We start from the raw sequence: 15,652 nt of genomic DNA on the forward strand, positions 1-15,652 counted from the left end.
GACCCACCCCTCCTGCAACCAGGGCCAGTCTGTCTCTCCCGACACCGCTGTAGGGGCTGCCTGGCCTCCTGCAACCCCAGCCAGCTGCCCGGAGCAAGAGACAAGCCCTGGTGTAGCCTCTGCCCCAGCACCCCTGAGCTTCCTCCTTCTAGCTCCACCCTGCCTGACACCCCCCTCCCCCAGGTGCAGCAGAGTAGGTCTGACAGGGCTCAGGTGCTCCCATTAACCCCGTTTTAGGTCCAGCTCCCAGGCCTGTCCCCTCCCGGGGGGGGTGAACAATCAGTCACAGGGGGCTGGATCAGCCCCCTCTTCTGAAAGGGGGAGACACCCTGTGACAGTACTGTTATTAGTTGTCCAGTGGTCGAGCCGAAGAGCCCCAGCAATGGGCCAGGACCCCGCTGCGCTAGGGGCTGTACATGATAATCATCATCAATGCAAAGTCCATTATCTACCAAACGCCCCCAGCTCCTGCCAGGCCAGCAGGCGGGTTGGCCTGTGGGGTTCTCTGCCACGTAGCAGCCACAGGCCGGGCGCTCCAGAACCAGGGGTGGTTCTAGCAGGTCTGGACCCAGCGTTTCTTCCTCACCCGTTCCCCCGAGCTGGAGCCCAGCCCCCACCCGTAGATCTGAGCAGGTTGGAGCAGAGGGGACTGGCTCAGCGGGGGGGGGGGGGGGGAGGAATGGCCTGAGGTTATTGTGTTTGGCTGTGGGGGACCCTGGGAATATTGGGGAGTCTTCTTTTGGGGGGGAGGTGTTAAGAAAGAAAGAAAGAAAACTTGCTGTAACTAACAAAAGAGCCAACCAGCTCCGTGCTCCAAGTCCACCAGTCCCTCCCAATCGCCCGGGCTCTCTCCTCTCCGCCCCCTGGCAAGCAGCTTCTGCAGAGAAACGAAACCTAACGTGGGGGAGGGGGGTGAGCAGGGCGGAAACCGAAACCGATGAGCCCTGGCCACCCCCAGAGGATGGAAGCTGAGGGGGGGGCCACTGGGCGGGAGGGTGGATTGGGGGTTTGGGGGCTGATGGGGAGGGGAACCACGGCCCCATCCTGGGGCAAGAAACGTGTTTGCAGTGGGCTCTGGCTGCTAGTCACAGCCTCTCTGTGCCTCAGTTTCCCCCCACCAAGTGAAGCGGGGATGATCCTCACCTGCCCCCTCCCTGGGTGGGGGTTGAATTTATCCCAGCTGGTGACCAGATTGAGGGGGCAGCGGGTTATTAATTGATAATGCCCCATTATTGTCATCATCACGCAGGGGGATGGGCATAGAATAAAACGTGGCTCAAAAGACACCCCAGCAGCCCTGGGAGTCCAAGTCCCAGACACCCCAGGGGACTGGTTCCAGGGGCCTGTGCGGCGCCACCTCGGCCTGGCACGGCTCCCAGCAGGGCGCTGCACCACCTACCCCAGCAGCTCCTGGTCTGGCTGCATCTCCTGTCTCCAGGGGAGCTCAGCACCCAGACCCCCCCAGGACCCCAGGGCATCTCACCCACACAGCTCCTCTCTCTGTCCCCGCTGCCTGCCCCTAACAGAATGGGGCACAGACCACAGCAGGGCAAAGGGTATCCACTCCGCCACCAGCCTAGGGGGATGGCACAGTGGGCCTGGAACCCGCTGCCAAGCCCCAAGGCTGTGTGGGCTGCAGGGCTCCCAGCCTCTGCCAACACAGGGGAAGGATCCAGCCAGGTCATAGAGCAGCCCAGGGGCCTCACCGTGTGCAGGGGGCACAAAGCCCAGCCCCAGAGTCTGGGGATGGCATCGGAGCCAGCTGCCCTGTGTGGTAGCCCAGAGCGCTAGCCACCATGCCCATCTGCTGGCAGCTGGGGGAAGAAGTGGGACCAGGAATCAAACCCAGGTCTCCCCCAGGGCTAATCACAGCGCTAGCCAACTGCCCTGACCGGCTTCTGCAGCACCCGGCTACAAGGCCATCAGAACAACGGACGGGGAACTGGGTCTTCAGCCAAACAACGCTGACCTCAGCGCTCCCTAGCTTCCTTTAACGGGAAACCATGTGATTTTCTGGAAAGCCCCTTCCAGGGGGAGTCTATCCTCCCTAGCACGGGAAATCTGGAGCTGTCCCTCCCGGCTGAGAAGGAGCACAGCGCTGAACACTAGGGGGCCAGAGAAACTCTTTTGCAGGGAGCAACTCGATGGGGTTGGCACTTGGGCAGCAGCTGCATCCAGAGACACTGCGGCAGGAGAGGAACAAACTGCGGGAAACATTTGTCGCTCAACCTCCTCCCATCTGAGTCTCTGGAGAGAGAGCTGGTGGGGGTCATGCCCAAGGCCGTCTGTCTAGGGAGCGAATGCATGGGCAACAAGCGGAAGAAACTTTGCGTCTGCCTGGTAGGTGCCTCCATCTTCATATTCGCTGCCATATTAATCGCTCTCACCTGCTGTGTGGTCGAGTGTCAGGGGCAGCTGAAGACCTCAGATGCGGATGAGAAACTCGCCAACCTGGAGGAGGAGAAGAGGGCCCTGGAACAGCAGCGGGACAGGGCGAGGGCAGAGGTCACGGCGCTGCGGTCGGAGCTGGCTGGCACCAATCAGACCCTCTGGGAGACGCGCGGGCGCTGGGAGTCCTGCAGGAGCCTGACGGTGGGTGCTTTGGCGCGGTGCTGGGTGCTGTACAAAGGTGGCAGCCCCTGCCCTGGGAAGTTCATAGCCTAGGGACCTTTCCAGGCTGCTGTTGGGGGAGTAAATGTGCTTGTCTAATCCATCCCCCCGCCTCCCCCTGGGCACAGTACGCGAAGTTTCTTTCACAGGCTCTGACACCAGTGCTCTGCTCCCCTGACAGCCGATCCGGCCCTGGGCTCCCCACACAGTGGCATGCATCACCCCCCATTGGTCCATTCATGACTGTTTCCTAATCAAGGAATTTGTCCTGTTGCTCTGTGGGGTGGGCTGGGGCCAGGGGCTCCAGTCTAGCAGCTCACGTCACTTGCTCCCCGCTGGGGAATTTGAACCCCGCCTTGCATGGACCCTGGGGGCATCCAGCGGCCTGTGTGGCCTTTTGAGACCAATATCAGTTCATTGAATTCTCCGTATCTGTGTGGACGTGGGGTTGGGGATTCCGTAGGCGGCTCAGGTCCCTTGGAATCCAGATGGAGCCAGTGCCCCGGTGGGTGTTGTGCGGCTGCAGGTGCTGTGACACCCCATCTCTGGGCCAGGAATACATCTCCATTGACTCTGCTCTGCCACCCCGGGCACTTTCAATGAGCTGGCGGGGGCTAAAAATGGGTGATTTAAAAATATATATTTAAAAAATCCAATCTTTTTAGACTGTAAATTGAACACTGTTTTCTTTTTAAAAATAATTCTATTTAAAATCCTGTTTTGAGACCTAAACGTACTATACTCTGTTACATTCCTTGACATTAAATAAAACAGAGTCAAACCGGGTATGTTTTCTGCCAGGTTTTAAAGAAAGCCGCCCACTGACCTGGTGGAAGTCGCTGGCTAATGCCCCTAGTTCAGTTCAATGACTAGTTCGTTCGAAGTTGAGAAAACAGTTGGGAGTTGAAAAAGCAGGAAAACGCCACGTGAGGGGATGAGTTCTTACATCCTAAAGGACACAGTGGCCAGAACCGATCAGTTTCACACCTGGGTAAGGGCTTTCTGTGTGGCTTGCACAGTCAGCGAGAATGATTCCTTTTCCTCTCTCTCCCTCCTCTTCCGGCTCAGCATAACCTGCAGGACAACATCACTGCCCTGAGCAACAAAATCACACAGCTGGAAGCCAGAGACTCTGAGTGGGAGGCCAAGGAACGAGGGTTACAAGGTGAGATGCTGTGAATTCCAGGGGGGCCGGATGGCTTGGCAGAGATCCCTTGTGTCAGAGGGGGATGGAGACAGACTGGGTGGGATCTCGGGGTGGAGACAGAAGGAAAGGCGTGCGTGGTGCTAGGGAATGGAGGTGAAAGGCAGGCTGGGTAACACACTGACACCTGGCGGCTTTCCCTTCCTCTCTTTTTCCAGATGAAAATGTCAGGCTCAGAGAGCAGCTCTCCAGCCAGTCCCAGCAACTGCAGAATTCCCAGGAAGAATTCCAGAAGCAAAGGTAGACCCGCCAGTCCCGACCCCGTGGGGCTGGGGTGGGGCCCTCCCCCCAGAGCTCGCAGTTAATGTGCATTTCCCTTTCGCTTGTTCCCCCAGAGATCAGCTCAAAGCGAACATCCATTGGCTGAACATGGAGCTCCAAAGCCAGAGGAATCAGCGCTCCAGCGGGGACAGCCTCGGGGGTCACCGGGTGTCTCTCTGCCTGGCTCCGCTGGCACTGTCCCTCCTTGGCACCCTTCTCCTTTAAGAGGAGCCGCTTTGTTCAGGTATCGAGGAGCCTGGATACAGACTTGTCCAGAGACCCCTCCTGCTGTCTGACCCCCAGGCTCTTGGGCAGAGGGGTCTCGTCCTGTCACCGCCACCAAAGACAGCTCCAGCCTTCACCCAGCCACCGCTCTGTGCCTGCTCATCTCTGACCACGCCACATGCTCTCCCCCCCGCAGGCGAGAGAGCCGTCTCCTGTGCACGTCCTGCTGCCTAGCCTGGCTTCACTGAACCGCCCATCTCATTCCAAGTCTCCTCCCAGCGCATGGCAGCACCTGTGCCAGGCCAGAGACACAGCTCGCAGACCAAAGAGCAGCACAGGAAAAAAGAAAGATCATTATCGATGGGAAACTGAGGCACAAGGCGATTAGTGAGTCGCCCCAGGAGCACATGGCAGAGTCAAGACTTGAACTCAGCTCTCCTCAGCACCAGCATGTAACCCTAAGGCCATGCTTCCTCTCCAGTCCTCCCTCGCCTACATCTCCTTTCTCTCTCCCGCTGCTGTTCTTTAGCTCAGCGCAGTGGGTCAGGGGTTGGGGACACAGGACTGTCTCTCTCTCTCTCCGTTTATTTCCATCATCCGTCCCCAATGCCCTTTCGATCCCGCGGGATTTGTGTTTCAGGGCTGAGCAGGCAGTGGAGAGTGGAGAATCCCCACGGGAACACGGTGCACAGCGCAGCTGGCTCGCTCCCCTCCAAGTCGCCCTCAGGAGAACTGGTCTAAACCACTAGCTTGCAATGACCTCGGCCCTTCCCCGGGTCGTGCAGGGGGGCGGGTTCCTGCCCAGCCGGTCCCTGGCGGAAGGATCTCGTTGGCTCCTGCCCAGCACTGGAGGATGATGGAAAACAATGAAGAAGATCCCGCCGGTGAAGGGCGCAGGGAGGATGGAGCCGCTTCCCCCAGAGCCAGAGCCCCTGGGGTTTCTCGGACTCAGATTATCCCAGACGACGGTTGCCCTGAGCGGGGTCAAGCCCCAGCGGGGGTATTTGCTGCTCCCTTGAGGGTTTCTATTTCTCTAATAAAATGTTGCCAACCCCAAAGGTTTGTGATGTCATTTGTCCTCCCACACCCTGCCCGATCAGAGACCCGGGGCTCAGAGCGAGCAGCCCCGGAGCCGTATTCGTGGCCGTCGCAGGCCTGACCTGCCTTCAGAGAGCAGGGAAGAGGCAGCTCGTAACTCTGCTGCTAGTTTGGAGCACGGGGCAAACCCCTCTCCCTGCTCCTGGGCTGGGGTGACGGGCTCTGCACAGGGCGCTCTTAGGGGAAAGTGCTGTAGGCCCATGCCTAGGGCCCCGCATCAGACCTGGGACTTTCATATATAGGTCAGTTTCTAATCCTCAAGGATGCCAAGGACAGCTCACATGGTGACCCGAGTGTAACCAATGCAGTGACACTGCCTGAGTCTGCAGAGAGCCTGAGTCAATTGGTCTGAATGGGCTGGAGCTAACGAGACAGTGATCTATGTAGCAACCCCTGCCTGCATTTACTGAGAGCCTGAGGTAATTACTTTGAGGGGGTGAGCTGCCCCTGCAATTGGGGGATCAGCAGAACACTTATTGCCCTTCTCCAGCACCTTCCACTGATGATCTCAAAGCACCTGTCCAACGTGGGTGAACCGAACCGAACCTCGCAGCACACCCTGGGTAATCAGAACCATTAGACCCATTCTACAGATGGGGAAACCGCAGCCAACCAAGGGAAAGGGACGTGCCCCCAGGCACGCAGTGGCAAAGCTGGGAATGGAACCCAGGAGTCCTGGCTCCCAGCTCCTGGTGCTTTAATGCACAGACCAGTTTCATAGCGTCTCAGGCCAGAAGGGACCATTAGGGCATGTAGTCGGATCCCTGGCATAGCCCCGACATTAAATGTCGCCCTCTTCCCCTGAATGGAGCCCAATAACGTGTCTGACTAACACAGCTTCCTGGAAGGCAGCCGGTCTGGATTGGACGACGTCGAGAGCCCCCAGTACCATCCGGTCTCCTTAACAACCACAGCCCCGCTACCGTCCCTTTGTCCAGAAGGGGAAGAGATGGGAGGGCTAAGCGGGGCTGTGGGAGGAAAAGGAAGAGAACTGCCCCCAATCAGCCACCCCGACCCCTGGTAAATGGCTCCAGTGGTTAATTATCCTCACTGTTAAGAATGTACAGCTTCTTGTAGCTAATAGACTTCTAGGCAGACGAGCATCTCACTGGCTATCACTGCAGGGACGGCCTTTGAGGGCCATTCAAGCCCTGTGGTGGTCTGGTTCTTCTGGTGACTCAGCCCCCCGGCTCCGTGCTGGCCAGAGTCTCTCAGAGATCCAACGTCAGGGTTTGAACACAAAACATACCACAGCTGGGTCTTCTGTCCCTATTTCCCAGGGCTGGGAACCTCCCCCAGTGCCTTCCCCAGCGCTCCCTCAAAACATAACTAAAGGAAAGACACCGAGGGGAAGGGTGTCCGGTCGTGTGGTTATACTCAGCCCTTCAGGAGCCATTGTTATCTTATAAGAAGCACAGGGAATCTTTTTAAAGGGGATAAGGCAATACGCCCCCCCTACCCCCCCGACACACACGGTTCTGCAGCTGGATCTCATACCAGTCCTTAGTACTGCTCAGCACACAAGGGAGGGGAAGCTGGGCTCTGTCGAAGGCGCTTGAAGCGCCGAGGTTGATGCAGAACGAACGCAAAGTCCCATGGCGATACACCCGTCTTTTATCGTACAACTCTCTGGAGCTTGCTGCGTCACCGCGGAGCTGTCAGTCACGAGGTATTCAAGGTTGCTCTGTTTAGCATTATTTTGAGTTGTTACTGGGAGGATCTGCAGCTGTTTCTTATCTGTCCCTCTGGCTCAACTCCTTAGCTCGGCCTTGGGACTGGATGCCTTCGCTTTAGGGTCGTCAATCTGCCCTCCGGGTGATTGATAATAAAGCTGGTGCCTCTTGACTCCTCCACTCCCTTCTTGACCGTCCGGCCCAGTTGTCCTGTCTCAGCTAATCACCAGACATGCTTCACTCACACCAAACAGCAAATAAGGCAATTACTGCCCTAAAACTGCTCTCCTTCGAAGAGCAAATGTTAACACAATCAGCAAAGAATAAACTCCGAACAATTTCTTCTTACTAATTCATGAGCAAAATGGAGTATAAGGCAAAATCAGCAAAATGGAGTACAATCTGACTTGAGACAATTGCTTCCCCTTCGGCTTGTGGCCTACGCCGTTACCCTAAAGAGCCACCGTGGCGGGAATGTATTGTTTCATTTACTACAGTGCTCGCTATTCCTAGTTAAACAGTGTGAATAGTTCATGTATGTGATTCTCCCTCAGCAAAATGACGGACCAGCTATTATGATTTTATCAACGACAATGAGCCACGCGTCTTCCGACCTATGTGTTATCAAACTTCAGGTGATGAGCCTTACCTTGACGGCACTCCTTCGTGTGCTGGAGACTGGTGAATAACATGGTCAGAGCCACCTGATTGGTTAATAACGTAGATTGGTTAAGAATTAAATCACCCGGTGATTTAAGATCGTGTGCTGCATAGAGTGACAGGAGAGCCACTGATGTAGCGCTGCCCCAGCGTGTTTAAAGACAGAGCCTGTTCCAGTTTATATTGTCATCCTCTGCTCCTCTCTGAGACCCACGACAGAACCCCTCTCCTGCAGCCAGTGCCAGCCCTCTGTCTCTCCCCAGGGCCTGCCACGGGGACTGTCTCACTTCCCCCAGCCCCCTAAGCAAGAGACAAGCCCGAGTGTATTGTCTGCCCCAGCACCCCATAGCTTCCTCCTCCTATCTCCACCCTGCCTGACACACCCCCTCCCCCAAGTGCAGCAGAGTGGGTCTGATAGGGCCCAGATGCTCCCATTAACCCCTTCTTAGGTCCAGCTCCCATGCCTGCCCTCCGTGAGGGGAGGGGTGAACAATCAGTCACAGGAGGCTGGATCAGCCCCCTCCCCTTAAAAGGGCAGCCACGAGCCACCCCATGGCAGTACCTATTGAAAGAGCTCCAGCAATGGGCCAGGACTCCGCTGCGCTAGGGGCTGTACATGATAATCATCATCAATGCAAAGTCCATTGTCTAGCAAACACCCCCGGACACCCCCAGCTCCTGCCAGGCCAACAGGCGGGTTGGTCTGTGCGGTTCTCTGCCATGCAGCAGCCACAGCCCGGGCGCTCCAGAACCGGGGGCAGTTCTAGCGGGTCTGGACCCAGAGTTTCTTCCTCACCCGTTCCCCCGAGGTGGAGCCCAGCCCCTGCCTGTGGATCTGAGCAACCCCTCTCCTCCCCCACCGCCCACGGGCTGCAGCAGGGGCCTGGCTGGTTTTGGAGGAGGAAGGGCCCAAGGAGTGGGAAAGAGGAATGTCCTGGGTTATTGGTTGTGTTGGGGAGGAGGGGTATAACGTACAAAAAGACAAAAAGAAAGAAATTTTTCTCTGAACTAAAAAAGAAGAAGCCCCAAAGTTGTGAGCTGCAGGTAAATTGGCCCCTTCCCAACTGATGAGCTCTGTGTGTGTGTGTGTGTTGGTGCTGGTGGAAGGGAAGCAGCGACGGCCCTGCAGCCACTCGGGAGGGTTTGGGGTGCTTGGGTTAGTGGGGACCACTCCCCTCCCCCAGCTCCCCCCTGCCCTGTTGAGCTGCCCCCGCCAGGGTCAGGAGATGGCACTGACTGGCAGCCATGGCCTCTCTGTGCCCGAGATCCCCCGCCCGGCCCACCATGTGAAACGGGGACAAAGCTCACCTGCCCCTGTCCCTGCCCTGGGCGGGCGGGTGGGGTGGTGAATTCAGGCTGCGACTGGTGTGGGAGGGGGCAGCGTGTTATCCATGGACAATGGCCCTTTATTATTTTATCGTCATGCAGGGAGGTGGAAATAGAATGGAACATGGCTCAAAATAACCCTCCAGGAGCCCCAGAGCTGGGGGGGGTCCCCATAACCCAGAGACCCCCCCCAGGCTGGCACAGCTCCCAGCGGAGGAGGACATGGCGCTGCCCCAGCCCCCCCAGTGCCAGAGGCCCCAGCCGCTCCTGTTCTGCCTCCAGCCCAAGTAAAAGCCCCTGTCTCCAGGGGGAGCTCAGCACACAGCCCCACCAGCACCTCAGGGCGTCTGGCCCACATGGCCCGCCCCAGGCCCAGCAGAGCTCCCCAGGCTGTCTGGGCTGCAGGGCTTCCAGCCTCCAGCACCGGGCAGGGCTCCACCAGGTCTCCTGTAGGGTTAGAGCAGCCCAGGGGCCTTGCCCTGCACAGGAGGCACACCCCTGCCTGGAGCCAGCCCGCCCGAGCTCGGCCAGTGGTGGGGGTCCAGGGATCAGACCCGTGGCAGGGCACTACCCAGCAGGACCTCCAGCAGCGACAGAGCAGAGCGATGGGGATGGACTCGGAGCCTGGCAGAATGAAGGTGAGGGACAGGGACTCAAATCCAGGTCTCCCGCACAGTAGCCCAGAGCACCTCCAGCCACAAGGGCCCTTTGCAGCGCTCGCCGCCTCTCCCTGCCAGCCCGGTTACATCGCAGCTGGGCAGAGCGCTGGGGCTACAGCCCAAATCCGTCCGAGCCCAGCACTGCCTGACTCCCTCGAACCACATGATCTCCTGGAAAGGGCCGTTCCTGAGGAAATCCATCTCCCCCCAGAACAGGAACACGTCCCATATGCTAATGAGGAGCACAACTAGAAAACACTAGAGGGCAAAAGAAACTCTTTCTTTTTTGCAGAGTGAGGCTGCCGGGCTGTCAGCTCAGCGAGGTTCACATACTGGGATGAGCACTGGCTGCTAAACTTCCCCTCCCCGCCCCCCGTTTTTGGAGAACAAAAGCATGGGGGACAACTGGAAGACGCGCTGCTGTATTTTCCTGTCGGTTGCCTTCATCTTAGTGTTAATCGGTCTGATTGCCTGCGTGGTCTATATCTCCTTTGCCCCGACCCAGCTGAGACAGTGCCAGGAGCAGCTGAAGAAAAACACCTCTGCTCTGACGGGGAAACTCGCCAACCTGGAGGAGGAGAAGGGGGCCCTGGAACAGCAGCGGGATGGGGCGAGGGCAGAGGTCACGGCGCTGCGGTCGGAGCTGGCTGGCACCAATCAGACCCTCTGGGAGACGCGCGGGCGCTGGGAGTCCTGCAGGAGCCTGACGGTGCGTGCTTTGGGTGTTGTGGCTGTTTAATATAAGTCTACGGTAGCGCCCAGGAGGCCCTGTCCAGGATCAGGGTGGCGCAGGGCTGGGGGCTGTGAAAAGGTGTCAGCGCCAGGCCCTGCCCCGGGCAGCTCACAGCCAGGGGACCGTTCCAGGCTGCTCTGCAAAATGCTACAATGATTTGTCTTGGTGGGGCCGTGCCTGTGCTTGTCAATACCCGTCCCCCAGCACAAGCAGCGTTTTCCAGGGTCCCTCCCCACAGCCCCCAGTGCTATTCCCCACACGGTCACATGCATCGCCCCCTGTTGGTCCACCCCAGAGCTTCCCTGAGCAAGGGATTTGTCCCGTTGCTCTGTGGGGTGGGCTGGGCTGGGGACGGGTCCCAGGCAGCTCATTTCACTTGCTCCCCGATGCAGGATTTGCCGGGGTGAGAGGCGGCTGCACTAGCCCGGGGGGGTCACCTGGGTCCCTGGTGGCTTTTTGTTACCGATCAAATTAATTTTCTTCTCTGCACATGTCTGTGTAAACATGGTGCAGGAACTCGACCCTGGCTGGGGAGCTGTGGTTTGCAGGGTGGCCTGGGGAATGGCCTGTCTTGTTCTGTGGAGAGGAGGTGGTCTCTCCCCTCAGAGAGAGGGGAAGTGACAGCTGGAGGGGTGGGGGTGGGGGACAGCGGCAGGCAGCGTGGAGCCTGCGAGAGACAGAGAGAAACTGAGTCTGTGACTGTGGGAGAAGTAGGGGGAAGGAGGGAAACCAAGAGTAAGTGAAGAGATGGGATTGAGCGGGACAGACAGACGTGAAGACGAGGGTCCCTCTCAGGGCTGGCTCCGGGCACCAGCTCAGCAAGCAGGTGCTTGGGGCAGCCAAGGGGAAGGGGCGGCACGTTGGGCTCTTCGGTGGCGGGTCCCTTGGTCCCTCCTGGAGGGAAGGAACTGCCGCTGAAGTGCCACCGAAGAAGAAAGCGGCGCGGTAGAGCTACTGCCAAACTGCTGCCAATCACGATCGCGGCTTTTTTTTTTCCCTGCCGCTTGGGGTGGCAAAAACCCTGGAGCCAGCCCTGGTCCCTTTGAGTAGTGGAAAGCTGGCTGGTCTAGTCAGTCTGTGTTTGATGGCCTGTTCCCTGTTTGTCTCCTATCATTGATCCAGGCGGTCCCAGAGATCTGGAATGGGAGAACCACAGGTCCTGCAGGGTCCAGTGGGTCTGGTCTAACGTGCACCCCCACACACCAGCACCACTGGGGTCGAATTCAGTTCTCCACGAGAGAACAAAAGGCTGATTTGGGCGTTAGCAGCACCCTGGGAGAGAGCTAGGGAAAGGGGAACCTTGAACTAGGAAAAAATAAGAAGCACCTATCAGATAATAGCTGAGAGGTCTGTTCAGCTAGGCCTGAAGGACATGGGGTTGGTGCCGCAGTAGGAGGCTCCATTCCCTGTGACTCCGTACAGAGCAGTGCCCAGCGCCGGGCTATGGTTATTGCTGGGCGTGCCAGCTTTCAGGAGTGATGCAAGCACCCCTTGGCCTGTTCTGAGGACAGGAATCCATCTCCAGTAACTCCACTCTGCTCCCCGTGGCACGGCAATGAGTGTGTCCATGGTCATTAAGCTGCCGTGTGGTGTTTTTCTGAGCTGTGGCACAGCTGCCACCTTCTGCCCCAGAGGTGGCTGCACATCACAAGTGAGCAGAGGTTTTCCCGTGGGCATCGCTCTCAGAGATGCTGATTTTTCTCTTTCGTTTTCTCGCTCAGCACGTCCTGCAAAACAACATCACTGCCCTGAAGGATGAAATCACCCAGCTGGGAGGCCGAGGCACCGAGCAAGGACGGGGACAAGGTGAGACGACTGCTCTGAACAGCTCCTGGCTAATGGCCAGGAGAGGTCCTCTCTAAGACAGGGGACGCCTTTCTGGGGTGCATGCGTGGAGCTTCCGGGGCCAGGGTCATGGAAGTGTGAAGCCCCGTGTGCTGGGCCCAGTCCTCTCAGCCAGATCCAAGTAACATTACAGGAACGGCGGGACCAGGACAAACCCTCCTGCTCAGAGCCAGGAGACCAGGTCACTCCAGGTGCAGGATTTTCTGCTGCCCTGAGCTGGGACCTACTTCCCCACTCCTTGGGGGGGGACAGGGGACTGGTTGGCTCGTGAGGTTGGTAATTGGCTATAGAGGGCCAGGTGCCCTAGGTGCTGTTTGCTGACTGTTACGATAAGCTCAGCCTGGTTCAAAGGGGACAAAGGTCTCCAAGCCAGAAACACCCACCAGAGCCAGCAGCCAGTGGCAGCCCCAGCAGAGAGACCAAGGACTGGGCAGGGCACAGAGGCTGAGCTGTCCTTCCCAGTGTGTCTACATCCACCTGTTCTCTCTTGTCTTCTGCTGAGATTGTTACCTCCATGGGGCAGGGAGCATCTTTTTGTTGTGGGTTTTTACAGCGCCTGGCACCGTGGGGCCCTCGCCCATGGCTGGGGGTCCCAGGCGCTGCCACAATCATCATCAACTGCAGAAGGCCAAAATCTTCTTGGCCGATAAAGTGATGGGGGAGGTGACTAGGCAGGGCCCAATCCTGTGTTCATCTCAGCACCCAAACCTCTCCTCGGACCCTGAGCCCCATTGACACAGAGGCCTGGCGCAGGGGAAATAGAGGCAGGAGGTACAGTGAGGGAGCTGTCCCCGATGAGCCAGACGGAGGGGTGGGGGTGTCGAGGGGGACGTGCTCGAAGGGAGGGGGGAGAAGCATGCTGCCTCATCTGACTGGCACTGCCCCGTGTCCCCTCTGTCGTTGTCCAGGTGAAATAGACAAGCTCAAACAGCAGCTCCAGGAGGCTCAAGAGCACAGGTGAGATCAGCCCGTCCCTGCCCCTTTGGGCTGCACTGTGGGAGGCCCCTCCCCCAGAGCTCTCTGCTACCATCTCCTTCCCTTTCACTTGTTCCCCCAGTGATAAACTCCAAGCTGACATCCGGCGGCTGGAACAGCAGCAGCTCCATAGCCCGAAGAATCAGAGCTCTGGTGGGAGCAGCCTCCGGATCCCCCTCGTGGCCGGCTACCTGAACCTGCTGGCTCTGTCCCTTGCCGGGATCCTGCTCCTGTGAGAGAAGCCGGTTCGTACAGGTACTGAGGAGCCTGGATGTGGACTGGGTTCAATTCCCGGTCCTGCTGCTCTCTCACCCCCATGCGCTTAGGCTGCAGGGCCCCTTTCTGTCACCTCCACCCGAGACAGCGCCTGTCTTCAGCCACTGCCTCCCCGGGCATGAGAGCATCCTCCTGCCCTGCAGCGCGGCCTCCCTGTACCTCTCCATCCCATGCCAAGCCCCTCCCCTAGCTCGGCAGCACTTACAGGGCCCAACTGTACCAGGCGAGGAGACACAGCCCTGCCGGGCTCACACTGTGAGTAGCCAAGCCAGGCAAAGGCGGGATCCTTACGCCGCTTTTACAGACGGGGGGGCTGAGGCCCAAGGAGATGAGTGAGTCACCCCAGGAGCACAGGGCAGAGCCCGGACTTGACCCTAGATCTGCAGAGTACCGGCCCCGTGCTATAAACACAAAGCCGCCCTCTCTCTGCAGTCCCCTGCCCCTCACTCCCCATCCCCCCCTTCTCTCTCCCTCTGCTATTAGGTAGCTCGGCGCAGTGTTCGGTGGCGGGGGACGCAGGACTCTCTCTCTGTCCCTCGGGATTTGTGTTTCAGGGCCGACCAGGCAGCGGGAGAGTGGAGAATCCCCATGAGACCAGGTCACACTGCATAGCGCGGCCAGCTCGCCCCCATCCCCAGAATGCTCACGGGAACTCTTCTAAGCCACTAGCTTGCTTGGCATTTCCCCCGAGTCGTGCAGGGAGGCGGGTTCCTGCCCAGCCCAGCCCTGGCGGAAGGATCTCGTTGGCTCCTGCCCAGCACTGGAAGACGATGGGGAAATGGTGAAGAAGATCCAGAGGGTAAAGAGGGCAGGGAGGATGGAGCCAATTCATCCAGCGCTCCTGGCGTTTCTTGGCTGGAGATTGCCCCAGACGACGGCTGCCCTGAGCGGGGTCAAGCCCCAGCGGGGGTATTTGCTGCTCCCTTGCGGGTTTCTATTTTTCTAATAAAATGTTGCCAACCCCAAAGGTTTGTGGTGTCATTTGTCCTCCCACGCCCTGCCCGATCAGAGACCCGGGGCTCAGAGCGAGCACCCCCGAGCCGTATTCGTGGCCGTCGCACGCCTGACCTGCCTTCAGAGAGCAGGGAAGAGGCAGCTCCTAACTGTGCTGCTAGTTTGGAGCATGGGGCAGCAAACCCCTCTCCCTGCTCCTGGGCTGGGGTGACGGGCTCTGCACAGGGCGCTCTTAGGGGAAAGCGCTGTAGGCCCAAGCCTAGGGCCCCGTTCCGGGAGCCAGGTAATGGCATCAGACCCGGGGCTTTCATTGAAAATCAATCAATTAAAAAGGTCAGTTTTGAGCCCTCCTGCTGGCCAAGAAAACCTTAAACACGTGACCCGAGTGTAACCACTGTAGTGCTGCTGCCCAAGTCTGCAGCCAGCCTGAGCCCAATGCTCTGAGCAGGCCTCTCCTATGCCAACGGGGTGCTAACCCCCAGCCACAGGGGGATCCGGCACTGCTCAGCACTGGATTACGTGCCTAGCCGGAGAAATGTGCAGTGACCCCCTGCCCCCCACAGATGCCCCCAAGGTGAATACTGGGGGGACCCACTGCCAGCGCTGCAGAGAGAGACCCCAGCTGCTCCTATGGGGAGGGAGCTTTGCTGCTGCTCCTGGGAGCAGGGAGCCCCATGCCACAGCCCCGCTGGGAGGCAATGGGGGGGCCAAGCCCGAAGCCAGCTGCCCGGCCCCCTGTCCCCAGGGTTTTGGGGTCCCCCATGAACTCCGCAGCGCCCCCTCTGGCCCCACCTCGCCGCCGGACCGGCCCAGTCCCGCCTCCCTCCCCCCCCCCCGCGGCAGCTTCGGCAGAGAAACGAAACCGAAGCCTGGGCGGGGCGGATCCGAAACCGACCAGCTGGGATTTCCCGGCGCCTGGCGCGTCCCGTCGGGCCGAGGTGAGACCGGGGTGCTGGGACCCCCGCAGGGGTTAATGCAGCCCCGCTGCACCCGGGGCGGCGCTCCCGGACCCTGCGCAGGCGGCCGCCTGGGCTGCCCGGTGCCCGGGACCGGGGCGCAGCGTCCGGCCTCCATCCCCGCGGCTCTGCGGCCCCGGCCCTGCCCCAGTTCGCCCCCAGCCCCGCGCGTCCCGGGGAGGGCTCGGGCACAGCTG

At 59.1% G+C, this 15,652-nt stretch overlaps 2 protein-coding genes across 3 annotated transcripts; both read left to right on the top strand.

The window, feature by feature from the left end:
- The first annotated feature begins 2,040 nt into the window (after positions 1–2,040).
- LOC117869029 (kinesin-like protein KIN-4A) lies at positions 2,041–5,358 on the top strand. Its single transcript, XM_034755491.1, has 4 exons — positions 2,041–2,592; positions 3,679–3,775; positions 3,973–4,054; positions 4,150–5,358. Exons 1-4 carry the CDS (start codon positions 2,272–2,274, stop codon positions 4,298–4,300), a joined length of 651 nt encoding a protein of 216 aa, XP_034611382.1. The 5' UTR covers positions 2,041–2,271; the 3' UTR covers positions 4,301–5,358.
- A 4,624-nt stretch (positions 5,359–9,982) lies between these two features.
- Positions 9,983–14,512, top strand: LOC117868963. 2 transcript variants are annotated; one of them, XM_034755388.1, is made up of 5 exons: positions 9,983–10,425; positions 12,171–12,255; positions 13,203–13,251; positions 13,352–13,524; positions 14,029–14,512. In XM_034755388.1, exons 1-4 carry the CDS (start codon positions 10,111–10,113, stop codon positions 13,503–13,505), a joined length of 603 nt encoding a protein of 200 aa, XP_034611279.1. In that variant the 5' UTR covers positions 9,983–10,110; the 3' UTR covers positions 13,506–13,524; positions 14,029–14,512. The 2 variants fall into 2 exon arrangements, with proteins under 2 accessions (XP_034611279.1, XP_034611280.1); XM_034755389.1 differs by having other exon boundaries at positions 14,100–14,512.
- The last annotated feature ends 1,140 nt before the right edge of the window (positions 14,513–15,652 follow it).

The sequence above is a fragment of the Trachemys scripta genome, chromosome 22 (genome assembly GCF_013100865.1).
Source record: "Trachemys scripta elegans isolate TJP31775 chromosome 22, CAS_Tse_1.0, whole genome shotgun sequence".
In the NCBI taxonomy this organism is placed as follows: Eukaryota; Metazoa; Chordata; order Testudines; family Emydidae; genus Trachemys; species Trachemys scripta.

Coding starts and splice junctions, on each gene's coding strand:
- LOC117869029 (XM_034755491.1), top strand. CDS start 2,272: ATGCCCAAGGCCGTCTGTCTAGGGAGCGAATGCATGGGCAACAAGCGG. Junction 2,593..3,678: donor AGTCCTGCAGGAGCCTGACG/GTGGGTGCTTTG, acceptor CTTCCGGCTCAG/CATAACCTGCAGGACAACAT. Junction 3,776..3,972: donor CAAGGAACGAGGGTTACAAG/GTGAGATGCTGT, acceptor CTCTTTTTCCAG/ATGAAAATGTCAGGCTCAGA.
- LOC117868963 (XM_034755388.1), top strand. CDS start 10,111: ATGGGGGACAACTGGAAGACGCGCTGCTGTATTTTCCTGTCGGTTGCC. Junction 10,426..12,170: donor AGTCCTGCAGGAGCCTGACG/GTGCGTGCTTTG, acceptor TTTCTCGCTCAG/CACGTCCTGCAAAACAACAT. Junction 13,252..13,351: donor CAGGAGGCTCAAGAGCACAG/GTGAGATCAGCC, acceptor TTGTTCCCCCAG/TGATAAACTCCAAGCTGACA.